Below are 13,610 nucleotides of genomic sequence, written 5' to 3' on the forward strand. Positions count from 1 at the left end.
AAAAGACACATCCCTAGTTCCTCCCTTCCACCCTCCAGGCCATACTCCTGCCCCCAAACACCCATACTTCTAATCTGTTGGCTGACCACACCCCATAGGCTGACCGGGTTGCAATCCTTCAAAAATATTTTTTACTGAATTAAAATCCAAGAATATCCAGAATTCAACTACCTTTCATCAGTTGAGCTATGTACAAGGTTTAACTAGTACCTGGTACCTTGGTCAGGTCACCATCATTTCTTGCCTGGACTTTTATAATCTCTGAAACTTATCTCTCTGCTCTGGCCAACCTACAGTCTATTCTCAATATGACAGTTAGAAAAATCCTCAAGAAAATTTAAGTCATGCCATCCCTCTATTTAAACCTTCTAATGGTTTCCCATTTCACTAAGAGAAAAAAACAAAGTCCTTTACAATCACTTAAAGGCCCTACACAGTTTGGTCTCCTGTTAAGTTTCTGCCCTCATTTCCAACTGCTTTCTCCCCAGGGTCACTGCTACAGCCACTGAGACTTCCTGGCTGATCCTTGAACAAACCAAGCATGTTGTGTTTTGTAGCCCACTTAAACTACACCTAGGGCATTTTCCCATATAAATGAAATGCTACTAGAAAAGATACTTTTTATTGAATGATTAGTACAGTTCTGTACATCACATCCCTTATCTTTAGAGTTTTAAAGTAATCCGACTCTCACACAGCCTACCTAGTCACAATTAAACAATGCTCCAGAAAGTTATTGTTATTCTTTCAGAGTACATTCCCTCAGCATTCTGGGAAACATCAGGAGGCTCACAACAGAGTGGCTGGGCTTGGGTTACTGGAAGATAAAGCCCCAGGCAGGAAATAAAATAACAAACAGGGCAAGAAACAACAAGGACATTATACATTGATCGAATTCAACACGGCCTTTCTTATTTTGTAACCTGTAATTTTTATTTTTAGATTTTTAAATTTAACCTGGAATTTTTATTAACATCATTTATAGGCTGGTGAGAATCTGACTCCTTTAAAATTAAGTGGTGACAAAAACTAGTTCTCTGAGAGCCAGTGCTAAACAGATATGTCCATGATTTGAAAACATGACTGACATTTAAAAACACTCAGGCTACTTAGAAGCTTAAGACTTCATATCTTTTCTTCACACTCTACCAGGGATGTTCCTAGGAAGGAATACTTACTTGATAAATCTCAAGAAAAGTGGGGAGAGCTCCCTGGACCGTGGCTCTACCCTCTCTGGGAATTTTGCCAGAGCTCGCCAGAGCAAAAAACGAAAGTTGGTATGGTCCAGTCTTTCCTGACAGTCAGTTTTCAATGCCAACTGTTTATGATAAAGAGCTCCAACATCTCCTTCCTGAGTCTGCTCCCAACTGTCATCTCCAATGGACTTCTCATCTCTGACATCATTTTGCAGCTCTTTCTCTGCAAGGAGAAAAGTCATCAGAACCACTAGAGAAATGTTATTATTTGTCCTATGTGTTTCCTCAAATGAGGACTTTTCTTTTTCTAATATATGAGGAAACAATAAATTATATCTGAAGGTTTTTACCAAGTAATTATTTCTCATTTGTTTCCCCATTCATGTGCAATAAAGGAGTAAACAATTAAATAAACCACCTCTTTTCTTCCCAACCTACCCTTTACTTCCCCTTACATACCAGCATGTATAGCTGCTTTTTCTAGATGTTCATAGTAGACTTTCCAAAATTGCTTATTTTCCATTTCATATGCATGGGAACTAAAAGAAAAGATCACAGAACAGAATATGTGCTATAATCCTTTTTAAAAGACCTCTCACTGGAGAAAAAAAAAAGTGAAAAGATACAACTAAAACTTAATTAGGTTATCCCTGAATATAGGGCTTAAACAACATTTGTACTTCTTTATATTTTTCAAAATGCTTGCACTGAGCAGGAATTATTATTATTAACTTGAATATAACCGACACACAATATTAGTTTCAGGTGTACAACTTAGTGACTTCACAAATTTATTATTTTATGTTATGCTTGCCACAAACGTAGCTGCCACCTGCTCCATTACATGGCTATTATAATTTCACTGACTGTATTCCTTATGCTCTGTCTTCTGTGACTTATTCATTCAAAAACCGCAAGTCTGTATTGCTCACTCCCCTTCACCCATTTTGCTCAGTCCCATTCCCTCCCCTCTGGCAACCATCAGTGTGTTCTTTGTATTTATAGGTCTAATTCTGCTTTTTGTTTATTTCTTTTGTTGTTTTTTTAAGATTCCATTTACAAGTGGAATCATCTGATATTTCTTTCTCAGTCTGACTTATTTCACTTAGCATAGGACCTTCTAAGTCCACCCACATTATCTCAAATGGCATGATCTCCCTCTTTTCCATTGCTGTATAATATTCTATAGTATACATACACCACATCTTTCTTATCCATTCATTTACTGATGGACAACTTAGGTTGCTTCCCTATCTTGGCTACTGTAAATAATGTTGCAGCAAACATGTATCTTTTTGAACTAGTGTTTTTGTTTTCTTTGGTAAATTCCCAGTAGTGGAAACACTGAATCATATGGTATTTCTATTTTTAATTTTTTGAAGAGGAATTATTTTTATACTCATAAAATACTAAAGGGTATTTTTAAAAATCTAAGCAGATTCCTATAAGTAGACTATTTTTAAAGGTACAATATAATGGGAACAGGGCATCAGGCATGAGGTATATGGCACAGTAAAGAAAGGAGAGGACTTGAGAGAAAATTGTTCAAAGCTAATGTTAAGTGTTGGTTTTTCTGCCACCAAATCAAAATATATTTATTGTTAACAAAAAGGCAAATAAAAACTACATGAAACATGCATACCTTTCAAAATTTGAAGAGAAGAATCACGTAAATGTTTATATTATCTCGTATCTTAGCAACATTAGCTCAAAATGTTTCAATTCTTTCTGCCAATAATTTTCCAAGAATATGATTTTTTTTCCTGTTCCTAATATTTTATTGGTTACCTCTAGGCCTGTACTTAACCAAATGGACTCCAAGGAGGGGGTCAACATTCACCAGCACCCGTTTTTTTTTTGTTGTTGTTGTTTTGTTTTTTTTTACATTTGGAGATTAGATACCATCTTTAATAATGCCACAGCCCAATACCTTTTTATTGCTATACCGGGTTGTGATTAAGAGTGTGTGTGTGTGTGTCTATGTTAGGTGTTTCTGTTCCTGAATAGATGAGGGGCCAGTAGAGACTCTTACGCAGGTCTTAGCCAACAGTTCTACCGAGCAGCAACTGAAGACAGTCTCCATAGTGACACAGGCTGAACTCCTGCCTCCCTTTTTCCTGGCTACTTTTTTCATGCATTCTGAGGCCCGTGACAGTCCAGATTAAAGGGCTTCTTAGCAAAGATCAGTTTCCAGTTCCTAGTCATCCTCTGACCACAGGGATGTCCCTGGGTAAAACAGAGATTGTTAGGGAAAGGTGGATAACTATTATACTGAATTATATATGCTGTTGACTATACATGACAAATAAACCAGTTTTCAGATAGATGTACCCAAGAGGGAGACAGCCAACTAGCCATGGAGAACATTAAAGGCATTCAGTAAGTGAGAAACCAACATTTTTGACAGTGGGCTATTGGTAACACATGTATCAGATTCTTCCTTAAGTGCAATAAACAAAATTAAGAAGTTGATGTAAGGAAGGCCTTGTTTTCAGCATAATGGTTTGATGGTTCTTAAAGGCAGACATATCAGTTCCAAATTGGAAAGAGATTTGTTTACTCTACTTCTATCAGATAAAAACTAATGGTTAGGGTTCTGAGAAGTCACACATGATGTATTTCTAATCTGACAAAAAGCCAGAGTACCATCTGAAGACAAATGCCTACAAAAGGACAGACTACATACGAGACACAATATATGTACTTTCTATATGATTATCCCTTTTTAGAGCTGAAGGAATTTTGGACACTAGACAACTAGGGGGTTTTTTTTGTTTGTTTTGTTTTTTAATTTTTTATTTTTTATAAACATATATTTTTATCCCCAGGGGTACAGGTCTGTGAATCACCAGGTTTACACACTTCACAGCACTCACCAAAGCACCTACCCTCCCCAATGTCCATAATCCCACCCCCTTCTCCCAACCCCCCTCCCCCCAGCAACCGTCAGTTTGTTTTGTGAGATTAAGAGTCACTTATGGTTTTAGACAACTAGGGTTTTAAAAAGTCCTTATTTTTGAACTGAAGTGTGGCTCACTGATTCAATATATATAAAATTAAATTTTGTAATTATTCTATAGTATCTTGTCACTGTAAAAAAAATTCAACAATATAGATGTATCATATAAAGTAAAAAGAGAAAGTCCTCCAAAGTTATTTCACTTCACAAAGAAACATTCACAGAACATTTGAACTGTTAAGAAATTTGGAGAGAATAGAGAGAATAACTGATGTTTTCTTTTTCTTTACTCTGCCCCGGAAGAATTGGAGCTACAGATACTATACACACCCATTCATTTAAATCACACCTAGAAGAAGTATAATAGTGGCCTGATCACTCTGCCATAGTTAAAAATGTAACGGCTTCATCTGTTTAACCCATGCTTACCTTATGAGTTCAATGACAGGATCCCAGAGGGCACTGAAATTAACATACAACATCCCTATTAAATAACGAAGTGGCACCTGCAATGATAGGAGGCAAGTTCAGTAAATGGGTAATAAACTACAATAGAACACGCCAAAATACAAATATCCCAATTCAGACAACCGGAGGTTGTAAGGAAGCATGTGCTTTAAGGAACAAGTTGTAGGTACCAATCCAAAATTCCAACCCTCCCCAAAACATCGCTTGCTATTTTTTTTTTAAGACTCTATTTATTTATTTGACACACAGACAGAGATCACAAGTAGGAAAAGAGGCAGTCAGAGGTTGGGGGAAGCAGGCTCTCCGCTGAGCAGAGAGCCCGACTGATCCCAGGACCCTGAGCAAAGGCAGAGGCTTAACCCACTGAGCCACCCAGGTACCCCATATCACTCGCTATTTAACAGAGAAGAATCACTAAAGCAAATTCAAACTCACTCAAGATGTTCACAAAGGACATAGCATTTGAATCAACAGACTTGACTCACAATTAAATTCCTACCTACCAAACACTGCTCTTACTCTCACCTTATATATAGGACAAAACCTGAGCAGTAAACATAACAAAAACCCAAGACAGTACACTGTGAATGGCAGCTGGGGCTTTGCAAGCAGATGGCTGAGTTTTCAATACTAGGCATTAAAGGCAGTTCAGAGGGTGGGAAGTTTTCTCAGTTGCCTTGAGCACAACCGTCATGCTAGGGAGGCATCATATAGAATGGTAGTTCTAATAATATTTGGGGGTGAGATATTCATTACTATTTTAGCAGGAGAGCCCTTTTCTAAAATGAAACAACACAGGATAGTAATATATAAAACAGGTTAAGAGCGGAACCGCTCTGATCTAAGGGGAATGCTTCCACTTGGCCTTCCTCCTAAAGGGAACTGTGACCTATCTCCAAGGGTCATGGATGAAAAATCCCCAATTCCAAAGGTAGAGGCCTGACATCCTGAGGTGGTGAACAAATCTGGAGAAGAATATCAAGTTTTAAACTTTAAACTCCTGTTGCCACTTCCTACCTATCTTCACATATTTTACACCTATTCAGGAGAACAGAGGAGAGTAAATTCATTCCACTTTGAAAAAGTCTGCAGAGCCATATAATTCAAACCATCTAAGAAAACTGGAGATTTATCTAGTTTAAAAAATTTTTTTAACTACTTGATAGCCTTCTCTTTTCAAAAGCCAGCAAGGGGCACCTGGGTGGCTCAGCGGTTAAGTGTCTGCCTTCGGCTCAGGTCATGATCTCAGGTCCTAGGATCGAGCCCCGCATCGGGCTCTCTGCTCTGCCTACTTGTGATCTCTCTCTCTGTCAAACAAATAAATAAAATCCTTAAAAAATTATTTTTAATAAGCCAGCAAAACAGACCATAAAGTATAAATTAAGTTTAAAAAAACATGGACACTGTTTTATACCTCCTGTAATGGCCCATCAGGGATTGCGGCCTGCACCACATCATGTCTTAGTTTTCTCAAATGAAGAAGCTTCTCTCTGTAATCGCTCACAGTTGCTGGGACAAGTTCTGCCTGGCGTAATATAGCAAAGGCAGACTGACGCTCTGAGAGCCCATCATCCTAAGTGAATGGAGAAAACCAAGGAGGTAGATCAGTACTTTGACTTCGCAGAAAGACCATGAAATGTGGCCAAAGTTCTAAAAAAGGGAAACTAGGCTATGTTAATGTTTTTAAATTAAATAAGCAACACTTTTTTTGGTAAATGATTAATTTTTCCTCATAGCATTTCCATTTTGGTAGTTAATTTAAGATTAACGTTTAGCATAGAAATGACCACTGAAAACTAGGAAACTTATTCTCAAAGTGATTAAAATCAATTGGCCATATTTGTTGAAATAAAAATGTGTACATATACTTCCACTCTACAATTCTACTTTTAGAAGTAGTAATTTGCTTTATGGGATTATTTCCCTATTATCAACAAAAGGATGCTCACTCCCCTTTTACTGGAAAAGCTGAAAACCTACAAACGTCCCACCTAAGCATCTCCATCAACAGAGAGCTGGTTATGCAAGATATTTTAAACTATGATATACTGTTCAAACTTCAAAAGAAAGGAAGTAAACCTCGACGTGCTATATGACAAAACCTCCATGATGCCATTTATTTAAAATATACATGTGGATACAAAAATCTGAAAGAATATTCACCAATTACCTGTGAATTTTCAGTGTGGGCAGGAGTAAGAATTACAACAAAATTTTCAGGTTTTAAGATAGATATTTATAAAATAGTGTTTGAGTTTTCTGCAAAAGTGTCATTTTGGAAATAAAAAAGAACTGCATTTTTAAAAAGCTATCCAAATCAACAGTTAAAATACCTCCATCGGTTCTGGAAGTCGAACTTCAAAATGGTTTAGGATCCTTATTGTCAAAAGCCGAATCTGGAGAAAGTAAAAGGCATGTTTCAAATTCTAAAGTTTACACATAAGAAACTGATTTACAGCCAGTGAGATCTAAGTGTTATAGAATAAGGGAAATATTCCACTGTCAATAGATACATGTTACTCTATCCCTTACTTCATATTAGAAACCAACCAACACTTTATTCAAATAGTATATGGAACAATTTAATGGCCAGAAGAGACTAGAAGATAAAGTTGCTCATGGAACAATGTTTTTCTTTCAACTATGACACTATAAGCATCTCTATCAATAAGTACAAAGAATTGGATTAAGTTTACAATTTTGATGTAACTAGTGATTTTTATTTGTATGTTAACATATTTAGGTATTTTTGTATACCTGATCACACAGCAGAATCACATGGGGGCTTTAAAAAATGATGCAGATTTTTCAGTTTCAGCCCTACTGAGTCAGAATTCTAGCCTGCGAGGACTCAGAATTTGTATTTCCATTAAGTTCCCCAATTAAACCTGTTGCAATCAATTTGTAAGGTCAGTGTTTAGGAATCACTGCATTAAAAAGAAATCATCCCACAGCAGCATTTTCTGATTAAGGATTCTGACAACCACTGGCAACACATACAGAATCAAAAGATGAGAGACTGAGGACACATCACAAAACACCATTACCTTGGATATACCACTTGAAATGTTTGCTTGTAACTTGGGAAATAATTCCATTAAAGCTTCCTCAGAAAGTGGCCCTTTGCAGCCACATAAGGATAATCTCTGATAATAGAGATCAGCTAACAGCAACACAGATGGCTCCAAAGGAAATGTTCTGCAACAAGATATTTATTAGATCCAACCTGCACCATATAGTCGATTATTTGGACTATAATAAAACTACAGAAAATTACGACTGGTGAAGAAACTATAAAAGGGACCAGGTAAAAGTTTAATGAGGACACTTAGTGTCATTTTAAAGATAAAGAATCTGAGGTCTTGCAAAGTGAGTAATGCGGTCGAGGATGACAAGCATTCACATGTATCCTATCTCTGTGGGAGTTGCAGAGGGATGTTTTCTCAGAGAAAGAGCACAAAAACTGTGGCACCTGCCTTAAGCTAATATACCTCCATCTATTTATTTATTCTTGTCAGGACATATTTCAAGGAGGATTTGGGATGAATGAGATGGCCTCATGCAAGCCAACAAAGCAGCTCCATTCCCATTGCTTAGAACCTACAGATTTGGCTACTTGCAAGGAATATGCCTGTTGGAAGTGGGCTTGGCACTGAGATCAAGAGAAAAGTTCCACGATGGCTCCTTGTGGGGCACCCCCGACAGCAGTGACACTCTTGTCTTCCCGGTTCAGGAACACAGAGAGCCCCGGATCCCAGATCCCCTCATGCTTGACTCCCTTGCTACTTCTGCTCAAATGTCTCCTTCTTGATGAGTCCTTCCCTATTTGAAACTGTTGTTGTCCCCAACCTCCAGACTCTCCTATCCTGACTCTGCTTTAATGTTCTTACCACTGTCTAACGTGCTATGTATTTTACTTATTTTGTTTAGTGTTTCTTCTTGCTAGAATGGTAGCTCCATGAAGACAGGGTATTTTGTGTGTTTCAGCCACTGACCGTGTCTCCCAGTGCCTAGAAAAGGGCTTGGTATGTGAAAAAAGCAAATGAATATTTACTGAATGAAGGAAATGAATAAATCTGTTTTAAAAAGCATGGAGCTAAAATGGATTAAGACTCTAGGGGCAACTGGGTGGCTCAGATGGTTAAGCATCTGCCTTCGACTTGGGTCATGATCTCTGGTTCCTGGGATTGAATCCCATGTTGGGTTCACGGCTTAGCAGGAAGTCTACTTCTTCTTCTCCCTCTGCCTCTCGCCCTGCTCATGCTCTCTTTCTGTATCTATCTCAAATGTATAAATAAAATCTAAAATAAAATAAAATAAAATGGATTAGATTCTAGAAAAAGAAGTCAACTGCTTTACCAGGTTTTGAAAAGGTATGACCTTTAGAAAGGGTGCTAAGCTGAGTAGAAAACAGCTTCCTGGTAACAGCCCAGTGCTACACCAAAGTCGGGAGCTGGCTGACATCAACTTACAAAAACAAAAACAAAAAGCTGGGCTGTGCTGGTAGGCAGTAAAAGTACCACAGGAAAGTGTTCTGAAATGGTGAATATGCCAAGCTAAGACAGAAGGAGTGTAGTAGAAATATTATGTTGGAATGACTCAGGAAGTTCTAGAAGGTCAACATAGTGCAATGTTAGGGTTGGACACAGTCTACTACAGTAGTTTACACAGATGGTAAAATACCTCTCCACAAAGATAAATATGCATTTAAAGATTGTGTAAAACATAAACTTACGTTAAGGATTCAAATCAATAATAAATTTCTAATATGAATACAACTTAGGTATAAAGTAGATCAAAACAAGGACTTTCATTATGCCCAAGATTTCACAAAAACAGAAGCTTTTATATTTTATTCGTGATTAAATGGGAGGTATTTTTACTTACAATACTAAATTCTTCACACGTTCCACAGGAACCAAATGAAGAAGTTCAGATGATTCTTCCAAACTTAGCAGAGTATTTACAGCTTGACAAAGAACAAATAAATTTCCTAAGGGCAGAAAAAAGAAGAAACTATATAACTTATTCCTTTGACACAAAAACTACCAGACATCTCATTTGTCTAATACTTGCCATTTGTAGAAGTTCTTAAATTAAAATGAATTTGTGCCTCCTTATCATCTGTCAAATGTCAGAATATAACAGGAGGGAACTGAAAAGAGAAGGTTCTCAAGTCTTGTATTTTAGCTTTCTTAAGGGAAAAATATATTAAAAAATAGAGAATAAAGTATATGTTTCATTAATGAGGATAAAGAGGAAGTCTGATGGTCCAACTCACCGGCATTATCCAAATTAGAATTTTAAAGGAGACACACTTGTACTTTTCAAAAGCTAATAAGCTATTTATTTTTTATTTTTATTTATTTATTTATTTTTAAAGATTTTATTTAATTATTTGACAGAGAGAGAAATCACAAGTAAGCAGAGTGGCAGGCAGAGAGAGGGGGAGAACCAGGCTCCTGCTGAGCAGAGAGGCGGATGCGGGGCTCGATCCCCGGACCCTGAGATCATGACCTGAGCCGAAGGCAGAGGCTTAACCCATTGAGCCACACAGGTGCCTCACTATTTTTTTTTTTAATTAGACATACATTTAATCTTAGACTAGAGGCTGGCAAACATTGGTCCACAAGCCAGACGTTGTTTGAAACAACAAGCCAACAGTAAAGAATATGCCCCGACTGACTATGAAAACCTAAAATATTTACTATTTGGTCCTTTACGTAAAAATTTTGGCAACCCCTGCTCTGGATACTAGAAAAGGACTGTCCTTTACAACTTTCTGCAATGATAGAAATGTTCTGTACTTGTGCCAATATGCAGCTGCAGTCCAATTCCACAGTCACCAGCCACATGTGACTAGTGAGCACTTGAACTGCGGTGAGTCTACTTTATTTTCTAATGTGTCTGCTTCGTATCTAACAGAGAACCTAGCACAGTAATATCTAAATGAATGAACAACTACTATACATAATGTTAGAAAAGAAATACTGTATTAGAATGAAACAAAATACCTACTTTCAAATTGCTGTTCTCAGGTTAGTGAGAGGAGATATTCAAGTATAGAGCAGGAAAGGGTGTTCTGAGTAGAGCAGGGTAAAGCACATGGAAGTGCCTGGGGTATAAGGTGTATACAGAGCGTGAACGGGAGACAGAGAACAGGACACAAGCGAGGGCTTGGAAAAGAGGGGTCTTAGATACCATGGCAACCTCTGACATTGAGTCCTCAGATTCAGCTTGTGCTCACCACATTATGAGGCACAAGTGCAACTGTCACCTTCTCCTCTTTTTCCTTGCATCAGAGCACAATGTTAGCTCTATTGTCTAGTATTCCATGTGTTGACAGTCACGTTGGCTGTGCCAGAAAAGAAAGAGAAGAAAACAAACGGGGATTGTAACTGACCTTTTCCAAAGCTTCCCTTGTCAACATTCATGAAGAGTGACTCTATGAAGCACGTGACCAGTGGTATCACCTTCTCTTTCTCAAGAGGTCTGTCCAAGAAGTCGGGAGACAAAGGGAAAAGTAAAAACTGGCATTCAATGCTTTTTCAGGGAATAGCAAGGAAGGGCTAATAAATGTTTAAATCAGCATGCTAAGTCACTCTTTCACAATTAACCATAGTTTATTTTCTCACCTAATATGAGGTAACACAACAAGGGCTGCCCAAGAATGTGAAAGGTAAGTAGCATCTTTATTTGGGGGTAACTGAATTATAGATAAGAGGTGGTCCAATACTGGGATCTGTTCTTTTCCTCCCTTGGATCTGGTCTTCTTCTGCCTTAAATAGGATCTGAAGGAAGAGAAGAAAAACAAATGTTTATTTATTTTTTAAAATTTTTTATAAACATATAATGTGTTATTAGCCCCAGGGGTACAGGTCTGTGAAAAAAAAAAAAAAGTTTAAAACAGAAGAGAACATCATTGCTCTTGCCCTCTGAAATTTAAAATAAAACTGATTCCTTTCCACATGTGGAAGATTTGTGGAGAGGAGGGAACTGGTAGTAGTGGTTGAATATAAATAACCAAACAACTGCGAGTCATTTACTGATTTTTGGTAAGAAGCTTTTTCGGTGCCTTTGGTTCTACTTTTTTCTATTTCCTATTTTAATTTGCTTCATAACTTAAAGCAAGTCTCTCCTAGTTTTTTCTATTATTTCTGAATTTTCTAATTCTCAGATTCCTTTTTTTCTGTCTGATGTGCGGATGGACATGTTTTTAAAAACTGCAGAGGTAACTTATTGTAATGAATGGACTTCCTCTATTCTCCCCCGCCTTTTTTAAAGATTTTATTTATTTATTTGACAGAGAGAGAGAGAGACAGACATCACAAGTAGGCAGAGAGGCAGGCAGAGAATGAGAGGGAAGCAGGTTCCTTGCTGAGCAGAGAGCCTGAAGCGGGGCTCAATCCCAGGACCCTGAGATCATGACCTGAGCTGAAGGCAGAGGCTTAACCCATGAGCCACCCAGGCGCCACCCCACTTTCCTTTATGACAGAAATTTTACTACGTTACAAAGGTAGAATGATGTTGCACATAGTGGTAAATTTGACAAATGCCACTAAAGTGATTACAATTTAGAATCATCTCTACTTCTTTAATCTCATAAAAGTCTATTCGAGGACATTTTCTGACATGACATTTGGCTTTAGGTATCTGTTACTTTGGCACTTTTCTTGTTTGCCTCTTTTCCCTTTTGCCAATGAACTAGACCTCAGTTCAATTTGAAAGACAGAAATCTAATTGAAAGAAAAGTCAGAAACAGTAAGTAAAATTATTTGTTTTAATAATTTAGCCTCCATGTCCAGTTGGTTAGCTTGTTACATAACAGAAGTGGAAGATCAGGTTTTTATTCCCGTGTCCCTATTATGAAAATCAACTAAAAAGTTCTATTCTTTTTTTTGTTTCATACTTATCAAGATAGTCAATGTTTGGAAATTATAAGAGACAGTTTAGTCAATTTCACTGACAATTTTTGAAAGTCCTTGATATAAAGTCTCTCTAGTAGTAAAGACTCAACAATCTGTAAAAATCTTACAAGAAAACATCGAGATGCTTAAAAAAAAAAAAAAAAAAAAAAAAAGGTGAGTCATAGCTTGGCTGCTTCATCACACCTGCTGATGAGCTCCTCCAATAAAATCCGCACTCCCTATTTACCTTACAAGGCCCCATGTGATCTGACCCTGGCCTGCCTCTCATGTCCTCTCTTTCTACCCTCCTCCTTACTTGATGCTCTGTACACACACAGACTTTCTTTTGTTCCTCAAACATACTCGGCTTATTCCTATCCCAAAGCCTTTACACTAAGTCCTCCCTCTGCCTGGAAAGCCTTTCACCTAGACCTTTGCTGGGCTGGATCCTTCCCATCATTACAATCAATCCAAAGGTCCCTTCCCTAGAGAGGAATCATGCTGCCTCTCCATTCATTCTCTCTTTCAACACCCTAGTTTTATTTTTCTTTTTATCATTAAATTTTCTTGTTTATTTGTTATCTGTCTCACATCCCTCCAGTCCAAGAATGTCCAAAAAAGAAGGAAACTTCTTCTCATTCATTATTATATCCCAAAGCCTAGAGTAGTGCCTGATACAATTAGCGTGTGTCTATTGATAGAATAAATCCATCTTCTAAAGAATCTTTTTACATCTATTATTTCTTTCTAGTCTCACAACAATCTGTGAGCTAGATGGATGGAATATTACTAAGAATGTTCAGACAAAGGTGATGATTCACATATATCCTATCTCTGTGGGAGTGCAGAGGTACATATTCTCAGAGAAAAAGGACAGAAACTGTGGCACCCGCCTTAAGCCAATATACCTCCATTTACTTGTTTACTCTTATCAGGGCATATTTCAAGGAGGATTTGAGATGACTGAGATGGTCTCACACAAGGCAACAGAGCAGCTTCATTCCCATTTCGGAATAAAATTTGGCTACAGGCAAGGAATATGCCTGTCGGGAGTTGGTTTGGTGTTGCAATCAAGAGGAA

At 37.6% G+C, this 13,610-nt stretch overlaps 1 protein-coding gene across 1 annotated transcript in view; it reads right to left on the reverse strand.

Moving 5' to 3' along the window:
• Positions 1-13,610, reverse strand: part of UTP20 (UTP20 small subunit processome component) — a 96,958-nt gene that overhangs the window by 64,538 nt on the left and 18,810 nt on the right. The window contains exons 13-21 of the mRNA XM_045084792.1: positions 11,259-11,414; positions 11,027-11,115; positions 9,511-9,616; positions 7,671-7,821; positions 6,957-7,019; positions 6,038-6,196; positions 4,585-4,661; positions 1,656-1,735; positions 1,179-1,419 (exon numbers count right to left, since the gene is read on the reverse strand). Coding sequence (XP_044940727.1) covers positions 1,179-1,419; positions 1,656-1,735; positions 4,585-4,661; positions 6,038-6,196; positions 6,957-7,019; positions 7,671-7,821; positions 9,511-9,616; positions 11,027-11,115; positions 11,259-11,414 — 1,122 coding nt within the window. The remainder of the gene's footprint in view (positions 1-1,178; positions 1,420-1,655; positions 1,736-4,584; positions 4,662-6,037; positions 6,197-6,956; positions 7,020-7,670; positions 7,822-9,510; positions 9,617-11,026; positions 11,116-11,258; positions 11,415-13,610) is intronic.

This window comes from Mustela putorius, unplaced genomic scaffold (genome assembly GCF_011764305.1).
Source record: "Mustela putorius furo isolate JIRA1106 unplaced genomic scaffold, ASM1176430v1.1 tig00000788_pilon_pilon_pilon, whole genome shotgun sequence".
Taxonomy (NCBI): Eukaryota; Metazoa; Chordata; class Mammalia; order Carnivora; family Mustelidae; genus Mustela; species Mustela putorius.